Raw genomic sequence first — 10678 nt, forward strand, 5'->3', positions numbered from 1 at the left:
GAATTGCATGTTACACGTAAAGAAAATGCTCGTAAATCACTATTTCACTCGGAAGTTTGCCGTTTTAGAAGCGCTTCAAGAACTCTTCGCTGCACGTTCGTGCCCGTGCATTCACCGCCAACTTCATTTCGCTGATTTCCTTATCAATTTCCTCCATAAAGTGAATGACAAAGTCGACCAACTTGTGCTTGTACATTTGTTCCGTGTGGAAGTTCGTTATCAAGAAACTGATATCGTACCCCTCGACGGGTTTTCGTCGCAAAATGATAAAGTTTTCGGCTCGCATCATCATGAAACGCGTAAACTTGTGACACAGAATCTTTTCGATTTCGTCGGCCTGCTTGACGGCGATGCTGATGCGCACGGAATTGATGCTGGTTTCGATGAGAACGCGTTCCTTCTCGTTGCGCGATATTATGACGGGCGTGAGGATGAGCTCGTTGCTGCTTTTCACCTCGACTTCGGGCTTGTTGTGCCTCTCGATGACCTGAGACGAAAAGTTCTCAAGGCACATTGCAGCAGTGAGCGTGTGACGAACCGCCGTCAAGTAGGGCTTTAGCGTGGCAGCCATTCTTGGGGATTTTTTGTGTATTTGGCAAGGTTTATTTGGATGAAATTTTTTCAGTGATTTGGACTCTTTCTTTTTTGTGTTTGCCACACCTGTGTGTGTGAAGCGAGAATGACTAATGCAAAAAGTCGTCGTGTTTTCGTATAAAAAATTTACCTTAGTGCATTTTGAGATTTCTGTCAATAAATAACTTTTTTTAAAAAAAATATTTTTATTCATTTTAAACGTTTTAAATTATTTTTATTAAAATAATCATTTAATTTAATTATGAATTATTTATTAATTTAATTAATTAATTAATTATTTTAATAAAAAAATTTAAATAAATTTTAAAACTAATAAAAAAATGTATTTGAAAAATAATTTTAATTATTTTTTTAAAATTTTTAAAAAATAAAAATATTTTAAAAAATTAAAAATATTTTGTTAATATTTTTTATATTTTAATTATTTTTAATTGTTACAGTCTGTAACTTACAGAAATATTTTGAATAATTAAACATTCAATGTTCAATATAAAAAAACTAAAAATGCAAAATTCAAAAATTTTTACTCCAATAGTTAAATAATTAATTAGTTATTTTAAATTTAATTTAATACTTTAGTTAAATAATTATGAAAAATTTTTAATTCATACGCTAAACTATTATTTTTTTAATTTCAATTCATTTAACAATTTTTAGTTTATTAAATTAAAAAAAAAAAATTAATTTTTTATGATAATTTTATTTTTTTTAAATATGATTAAATATTTTAAATTAATTAAATTATTTTTTTGTTCAATTATATTTAATAATTACTTCGAGCTAATTATTATTTTGTTGAATTAATTCTTATAGATAAAAATATTAAAGATTTTGTTTGAAATTTAAATTGAAAAAATTAAATAAAAAATTAATTAATTAAAAAAAATTATTCAATATAATAATTAATTTATAATTATTTATCAAAAAAAAAAAAAAAAAAAATAAAAAAATTCAGACAGACACTAAAACACTCAAAACTGCATATTTCTTATCATGACATTTTCTCACATATGCCATCCATATGCACAAATCACAGTTATGTGTCAAAAGTGTTATTGTTGTTTCGGTATGTGAGAGTATGATAAAAGCGAAATTTTATCTTAAATTCTGTGATTTTTCGATAATTTTTAATGAAAGTGACTTTATTTCACGGTTTTTATGTGAAAATCCATCCAACTCAAGTGCTACAAATACTCAAAGTGAATCTCCGGAACATGAAACTCTGACTCATTACATTAATTAATATTAATTTATGGACTTTTGACGAACAGTGCTCTCAATTAATCATCATCAACATCATCGAATCTCATCGTCGTCGTGAGATATGAGAATTGGAGGAAATTGTGTGAAAAAATGGGAAAGGCTCGCGTAACGGCGGAAAAATCTGAAAATTCGAAAGAGTGCATTGGGCGACTTTTCTCACGACATCGCAGTCGAGTTATGCGCAACTACCCTCTCCGAAACACTCGCGTACGTACGACAATGAGCAACACATATGATCCGCATACACATCGCACACAGGAAAATTCACACATACCTTTAGTCTATTCGAAGATCGCGAAGAAAAAAGTTCTTATTTATAATAAAATATAATTCTTATATATTATACACACATATATAATATAAATATTATTAAATTATTTTAAAAACACAACAGATCTAGTGTCTAATAGTAATAAATAAAAAAAAATAATTAACAAAAAAATATAACAAATAGAAAAAATTATAAAAAAAAATGTTTACGGGTACATTACGTTTGAAAATCCATGAAGCTGCATCACTACGGCCAACAGACTTTCAAAAACGACACAATTTCGGGAAGCTCGGCGATGCAACACAGCAACTGCTCGATCCCTACGTCTCGATAGACGTCGACGAAAAGTTCATTGGTAAAATCTCGCATCATCTGCCTCGTCCTCAGCCTCGGAAAAAATGAAGAAAAATCGAATGTACACACACATACCTACACACAAGGCCCCCATGAATCGCGACAACTATCCGTTCAATTATTATTTTGATTACGGATTCGACTCGAGAGAAAAAAAACGGCAACATTTTTATCGTTTTTTTCAGTGTTTGTTTCATAATTTATGCGCGATTTTGAGCCACATTCGGAACAATTTGTGCCAAAAATGTGTCATTTTTCCTGCTACAAGTCTGCTGTGTGTGCAAAAAAAAAAGAGTGGAGGAAAATTCTCATACATGGACAAACAACGTTTCGCCCATAGAACGACGTACGGGTACGTGGCGCGTGCACGACAAAAGAAAATCAATTGTGTGAGGGAAAAATGTCTGCCACTTTCGATGGAAAATTCGACATTTTCTCGCATCGACGGACCAATTTCCCTTATTCCACGTGAATTTTCCGTTGGAAAAAATTATTTTAGTGCCAAATTTCGAGAGAAAAAAACATTTTTTTCGAGAAAAATTTAAACCTTGGAAAAGTGAATGTTGAATGAAAAATGGTGGACATGTTTTCCATACATACACATTTTTGTACGTTCTACGTGTGCGAAAAAAAAATCAACTTTCAATATATAAATTTTCCCAAGTAACAAAATGATTTCGCGGAAAAATTCTCGAAAATTAAAAAAAAAAATCCATTCATGAAATTTTTTCTCCCATAAAAAAAAGAAAATAAATTTTTGAGTTACTATCCCTCCGAAAAAAAAACAGGTCAAGGCCTTTTCTACTACAATTCACGTTTATTACAGCCACACATCGCGTACACATGTCGTCGTCGTCACTACACCTATTTAAGAAAAATTATTATTATTATTGTTGTTGTTGTAATACCTCGGCGTGTGTACATCACTTCGTTTGCATTAGCATAGGTCTCGAAAAAAAAAATAGAACTCTTGCACAATCCATGGATATAATTTAGAGAGTAGTGTAGTCAGAGAAATAAAAAAAAACGGTGGATGCCCTATTAATTTTAAATATATGTTGTTCACTCTCTTTCTCTGCCCGAGCAGCAGCAGCAGCAGCAACAACAACAACAACGACATGCGAATAATAACGTGTGAACTTATAGATTATGCGAAAAAATTGAAAAATTAAGGTCACTTCGTTTAGGAAGCAAGAAATAAATAATAAAGGGGGGAAATTTTTAATGAACTCACGTATCACGTGGAGACGCCTTGTCGATTTTTCTTCATTTTTCGTTGCCTTTCTATAGAAATTCCCATATCTGAACTAAAAAAAAATTTTTTTTTTCTTAAAAAATAAAAAAAGATAAATCCACAACAAAGAAACAAACAAACGATCCAAAATGGGATGAAACATTCATACATGAGGTCGAAAATGCAAGCACATTAGGCATCACAATATTCCATCAAGCGCTGCCCTCAGATGTGTTTGTCGCCAATTGCACGATACCTTTCGACGATATTTCCGAGCGGCAGGACCAGGAGCAGCAAGACTTTTGGGTAAGAAAAATTTCCTTATTTTTTATTTTTCCTAAAAGAGAGAAGAAAAAAAAGAGCGATTACGACGAGTTTGAAGATGTTATCAGATAATTATCTTATTTAAAATAAATTGTTGTTTAAGTCAGTCGTTGCGTTGTACGAGGCAAGAGGCTTAGTGTTATCAGTGAGTTTTATTAAGGAAACAATTAAGAGCATTTTTCGTCGTAGTAGTTTATAACATAAAAAAAAATCGTCGAAAGTCAAGAGTCGAAAAAAAATTGAACCATGTGTCTTTTGTGTCAATTTAGACAAAAAAAAAACGACGACTATGTTGATGATGATGACATATGTTACAATTTTTATCTAATGTTCACTGTCAGTGGCGGATTTAGATGTTGGAAGGTCTATTAAGTTGGTTTTTGGATAGATTTTTATAATTTTATATAAATTTGATAATTTATTTTTTCATTTTTAATTAAAAATTTATTAAAAGAGCAATTAAATTTAATGATTTTTAGTAATTTTTCTTATTTTGAATTAGTTACAAGGATCAAAAGTTAGGTTCAAAAAAATTTTTTAATTTATTCTCAAGTTTTGGTCCTAAAAAAATTAAAAATTTATAAAAAATATAAAAATTCAATGGGAATTAATTAAAAAAAATCATATAGAAATTCATAATTTTTTAAGAAATTTTCAAAAATCAAAAAATTTTTATTTTATAATTTCTTTACAGTTATTTTTTATGTAAATATTTTTTATTGCCAAATTTATTTTTTTTTATCTGGAACAATTCACATAATTTTCATGTTTTTCTCAAATTTTTTAAAAAAATATTTGACAAAATAAGAATTTTAATTTAATAACAAATTTAATTTTTTTCAGAATATTTTAAGTTATTTTTTTTTTGTAAAAAAAATATTTTCATGACCTTTCAAATTAAAAAAAAAAAAATACATGACAAAATGAGAATTTTTAATATTTTTTTAAAATAATTTTTATTTTTACTGTTTTATTGAAAAAATTTATTTTTTTTATGAATTTTTTATTAATTATTTTTTAACAATTTTATTTTTTAAAAAAATATTATTCATAATTTTTTTAATTTTTAATTTGAAAAAAAAAAATAATAAATTTGTTCTTAAATTTAAAATTAATAAATTTAAATAAATTTGAATAAAAATTTTGAAAAAAATTGATATCTGAAAATAAAATATTTTGTATAAATAAAAATTATTTTTTAATTTTAATCTTTCGATTTTTCTTTAAAATCTTATAATATATTTTCACTTAACCTTTAAAAATTCTAAATTATACTTTTTATTAATTTTTATCATAAATTTTTGACAATTCAGCTCGTCATTGTTAACAACGAAATTCTTTCTATTCAGAGATTCATCATTCTTCTGTTTTTATTGCCTTACCGTGCGCCATACAACTTTCGACCGAATTTCGCGTAATAAAATAATAAATAAATAACTAATTGAGACGTATGTGTGGATAGCGCCGCGTTGATGATCATGATGACGATGTGGTTAATATTAAAATTTGCATTCTCACACAATTTTACATCGTTAGCATTTTTTATAATTTATTTTACTTTTCGGCATATGTGTGGTTAATGTATTAAATTGCCTCTCAAGTGCACGTCTTATTGACCTAAAGAGTATCAAGTTGTGGTTAAATTGAGTTTTATTGAATGAGGAGACGACTGGTTACTAAAATTTTTCTCTTTTGATCTCTTTTTGCAGGTCGACCTGGAGCCGGAGGGCAAAATCAAGATACGAGTTGATGTAAAATGGACACAAGAAACCACCGCAGCCGAAAATGTGTCACGTCGTCAGATAACGCAAACGAAAGAGCAACCGTTCTTGAATCGACGACGTGGTGCCATGAGACGGCGTGTTCATCAGGTAAGATTTTTTTTTTGAAAATTTGAATTGTTTTTTGATGAAAAATTACATCTGATGCACTCCAACAGGTGAATGGACACAAATTTATGGCAACATTTTTACGTCAACCGACGTTTTGTTCTCATTGTCGGGAGTTTATTTGGTAAGTAACGATTAAAAACCTAAAATTTCGTTAGAAAATATTGATTTCCGTTGAAATTTTGAGCAAAATCCCCTCAATCCGTGAAGAAACTTCATAATTTTTAATGAAATTTCGTATTTTTCTCTCATTTATTCTTATCGTGAACCTCCTTACGTACAATAGGGGGTTAGGAAAACAAGGTTATCAATGTCAAGGTAAGCGATTTCTCGGATTTTTGGTGTCTGGAGCATCTTGTTCAGTGTTTCTCCTCTATTTTCTCGCAATTTTCTCACTAATTTGACGCTTTTGGTATTTTTTCGAGCTCTCTTCCTTTATAATTTCTTCTTTTTTCGTGTGTTACTAACATCGTCTCCTGAAATTTTCAGTTCTATAGTTGTAAAAAATCTTGTTGAAGTCAAATTTTAATCCAATTTTTCATTTTTAGTGTGCACATGTGTCGTTCACAAGCGATGCCATCTGAGTGTCGTCACGAAATGTCCAAAGAGGAAAGATGAGGTAATTTTTTTTACGAAAATTCTGAAAAAAAAAATTAATTTTTTTTAAATTTTTAGCAAAACAAAGCGCAACAAGAGATCGTGCAACGTTTCAATGTGAATGTTCCGCATCGATTTACGGTGCATTCGTTCAAACGCTTGACATTCTGTGATCACTGCGGGTCGTTGTTGTACGGCATCTTCCGACAAGGCTTGAAATGCGAAGTTTGCAACATGAATATCCATCGGCGGTGCCAAGATAACGTCGCGAACAACTGTGGCATCAATACGAAGCAGTTGGCCGAGATTTTGAGCGAAATGGGAATTACGATGGACAAAACTCCGCCCAGGAAGACAAGAGTAAGTTTTTGTCGAAAATCGATTTTTTGTGATTTTTAACGAATTTTTCGTTTTTTTTTTTAGTATAATCAGTCAATTAGTGACACGAGTAGTGTTTGCACTGACCGTACTGATATCACGTCCTTGGATTCCTTCAAAGATAGCGATGGCGAGCCAAAAGCATCGACGAGTCGTCACAGCGTTGCTTCGACAGATTCGGAGCGTCATCGTCAGGGCAAGTTCTCGCTGAACGACTTCAATTTCATCAAGGTGCTCGGCAAAGGTTCCTTCGGCAAGGTGATGCTCGCCGAACGCAAAGGCACCGACGAAGTATACGCCGTCAAAGTGCTGAAAAAGGACACGATCCTGCAAGACGACGACGTCGATTGCACAATGACGGAAAAACGGATACTGGCGTTGGCGGCAAAGCATCCCTTCTTGACGGCGCTCCATTCGTGCTTTCAAACGCCCGAACGACTCTTCTTCGTTATGGAGTACGTGAACGGGGGCGATCTCATGTTCCAAATTCAACGTGCCAGAAAATTCGATGAGCCACGTGCCGCATTCTACGCTGCCGAAGTTACGCTTGCGCTGCAGTTTTTGCATCGAAACGGCGTCATTTATCGCGACTTGAAGCTCGATAATATTCTGCTTGACTCCGATGGGCATTGCAAACTTGCGGATTTCGGCATGTGTAAGGAGGGCATCAAAGATGGCAATTTGACGTCGACATTTTGCGGTACGCCGGATTACATTGCGCCCGAAATTCTGCAGGAACTCGATTATGGGCCTTCCGTTGATTGGTGGGCACTTGGCGTGCTGATGTACGAAATGATGGCGGGACAACCGCCCTTCGAGGCAGACAATGAAGACGACTTGTTCGAAGCAATTTTGCGAGATGACGTCCTTTATCCCGTTTGGCTGTCACGCGAAGCTGTTTCAATTCTCAAAGGTAAGAAAAAAATCACATTTTAAACAAAAACTTACCTTTTCTAAATTTTATTTTAGGATTCATGACAAAAAATCCCGCCCGTCGTCTCGGATGCACAACAGATGGCGAAAATCAAATTCGCGTTCACAACTTTTTCAAGGACATGGACTGGGAGGCATTGGAAAACCGTAAAGTAAAACCACCGTTTAGACCACGTGTGGTAAGTACGCGCTGCGTGTTGTTGCTGATGGACTGTTTTTGCTTCTATAGTTAGAAAATTATACACACACGTTTGATGTTTAGAGTAAAACAATGCAAAAATAATTAAAACAAACGCAAGCAAGCGACGAAACACGACAAAAAATCGGCTTAAAAAATTGTAAAAGTAAAAATATTAAGAAAACTTCCCGCCTAAGCATGCCCTCCTCTGAGATGTTTCCCCCTTTTCACTTTAATGCAGTAAAAAAATCAAGCCCGTGATCGTAAAGTGTATTTTAGAAACCGAGCTTCAAGCACTTAGACCAATATCCCGAAAAAAAATGTACTTGGAGGGCTAAATATTGCTCGCCTCACACTCAAAACACACAAAAATTTGTATAATATTTTACAAAGTAAGACAAAACACAGTTAAATGGTTTGATGTTCAACAAATTATCCAGAAATATTCACTCAGTGTCACTTAAGTATTCACAATTACACAATAGCGACATCAGTTTTCACAATTTTTCTAAATTTTAGGTAATAGAAAGTACGGAAATTACACTTGAGCACTCACTTGTAAAAAAAAATTTAGGAAAAAATTAGAATATTTTTTAATTTTTCAACGTATTTTGTAAATACAAATAATTTTTAGATTATTTAAGACAAATTTTTGTAAATATCTCAATAGCTTTTTTATAACTTTCTGATGAAATTTCTTCTTAAATGACTAAAAAACGACAAAAACACATTTTTTATGAATTTCGACGAGAAAATTAATGTTACTTTTTGACTTGAGATTTAAAAAGTGACTTACGGAATATTTTTTTTTGTATTAAAAATATCTTTTTATTAAAAAAATATTAATTTAAAAATCGAAAAATGAAAATTTTGTTGAATTTCGATCATTTGAACGTATTTTGAGTGCTTAAAATGTATGAAAAAATTTTTTTTGGTTGAAAAACTTTTCACTCGGTAGCATTTTTGAGCATTTTCTATCCGCTCCGTACTTGCATGAGCTCCGTAAAGTAAAAACTGATGTCGTTACACATCACAAAATTGACACGTAAGCCAAAAAAATAAACAACCAACTATGATGTCTTCTTCTTGTTCCGCAAAACATCTCATAACTTTACACTCCAATCTCTCTCTACTCTTTTATTATTATCTCTTGCTAACCTACCTCCTGAATTCGAACGCGACGACCGAATCGCAGCATCGACTCAGCACAGTTGACGATTCTGTCCTGAGACATTCGGATGCCGGTTACAGCTCGAGCAAGGATTCGAAAAGTTCAGGCCGTCGTTTCTCGAATGTCGTCAACAAGAAGGTGAATTTGAATTTTGTGTGACGAAGTGACGAAGATCCAGAGATCAATTGATGTGTATTTGTAATAAATTAAAAAAAAAAACTTAGAATAATTTGATGTCGTTAGTTTAATAATAAGTATATTTAGTTGACATTCACACCACTTTTACATCTTTTTCCAAACTTTTCCCGCAAAACAAACAGAAAAAAAAACAACAGAAACAAAACAAATTTAGCAATAGTTGAGTCTCGAGTTCTTTACCCGTCTGTCTGTGCGAAACGCAAACCAAAAAAAAACATACATCTCTTTTTTTCTTCGAGGAGGGACGTCTTGTGGGGATCTCTAACTCAAAATTCTTTTTGACAAATTTTGCTTAACTGCTTCTTGTTTTGCTTTAAAATAGAACAAAACCAAATTTTTCACGATAAATTTCGCATTTATCTTGAGAAATTTTCTAAATTTTAATTTTTTTATGATAAATTTCTAACATTTTTTTATTAAAAAATTTCAGAGAAGTGCACGCGACGCATTAAACTTCGACACGGAATTCACCAAAGAGGAGCCCGTACTGACGCCCGTAGCGAACGACATTGTGCGTTGCATAAACCAAGAGGAATTCGCTGGATTTTCGTTCACCAATGCCGAATTCGGGCCCGAACGGAAGATTGTTTGCTAGGCCTCAACCAAAACCCTTTCATCGTCACATGAAAAGGGCAAGAAACCGTCTAAAAAATGCAAATAATCCTCAGAACTCTCGTCCGTTAATTTTTTTTTTTTTTTTTGAAAATTCAAAACTTTTACTATTTTAACGAACAATGAAAGAAAAAGCCATTCCTATATAAAAAAAGAAAGAAAAACACCGACGTAACCTTTCAACGTTATGTGAGAAGGTTTTCCCCACCTTCTGCGGATAACAAAACAAGACTAAAAAAATAAATTTTCTCAAATTCTCACAAATTTGACAACGGATCGCACAACAACTGTCTTAGTCAGTGACTAAGGTTGTCAGTATTTTATTTTTATTTTCTTTTATTAACGCGAAAAATTTATAAAAATACTCTCAATGAATAAAAAGTGAACATCTAGTCAGTTTTACTCATATTTTATTTCAAATCTGTAACTTCTTTCGAAAAATAAAAAAAAAACTTTCAAAAAATAAAATACGAACCACCAGATAAACTACAAAAAAAATGCATGAAATTAAAATAATTTTAGAAAAAGATCTACAATAAAATAAAAATCATTTTAGATACGCATAGATCTTATAAATAATGATAATGAACCTCAAAACAACAACAACAACTCATAAAAAAATAAGAACTGGTTCAAATTAAAATAAATAATAATAATGAATTAACGACAAAAAGTTTATTAT

The 10678-nt window shown here is 31.9% G+C and overlaps 2 protein-coding genes across 2 annotated transcripts; one reads left to right on the top strand and one right to left on the bottom strand.

The window, feature by feature from the left end:
* Positions 1-59: 59 nt before the first annotated feature.
* LOC134837954 (actin-related protein 2/3 complex subunit 4) lies at positions 60-678 on the bottom strand. Its single transcript, XM_063853354.1, has one exon. It carries the CDS (start codon positions 569-571, stop codon positions 65-67), a length of 507 nt encoding a protein of 168 aa, XP_063709424.1. The 5' UTR covers positions 572-678; the 3' UTR covers positions 60-64.
* Positions 679-1685: 1007 nt separating this feature from the next.
* LOC134838427 (protein kinase C) lies at positions 1686-10411 on the top strand. The gene is made up of 11 exons (XM_063853994.1): positions 1686-2064; positions 2252-2483; positions 3829-4022; positions 5750-5911; positions 5980-6053; positions 6216-6247; positions 6478-6548; positions 6605-6886; positions 6950-7817; positions 7874-8016; positions 9815-10411. Exons 2-11 carry the CDS (start codon positions 2330-2332, stop codon positions 9977-9979), a joined length of 2145 nt encoding a protein of 714 aa, XP_063710064.1. The 5' UTR covers positions 1686-2064; positions 2252-2329; the 3' UTR covers positions 9980-10411.
* Positions 10412-10678: the final 267 nt, after the last annotated feature.

Source organism: Culicoides brevitarsis, chromosome 1 (genome assembly GCF_036172545.1).
Source record: "Culicoides brevitarsis isolate CSIRO-B50_1 chromosome 1, AGI_CSIRO_Cbre_v1, whole genome shotgun sequence".
Classification (NCBI taxonomy): Eukaryota; Metazoa; Arthropoda; class Insecta; order Diptera; family Ceratopogonidae; genus Culicoides; species Culicoides brevitarsis.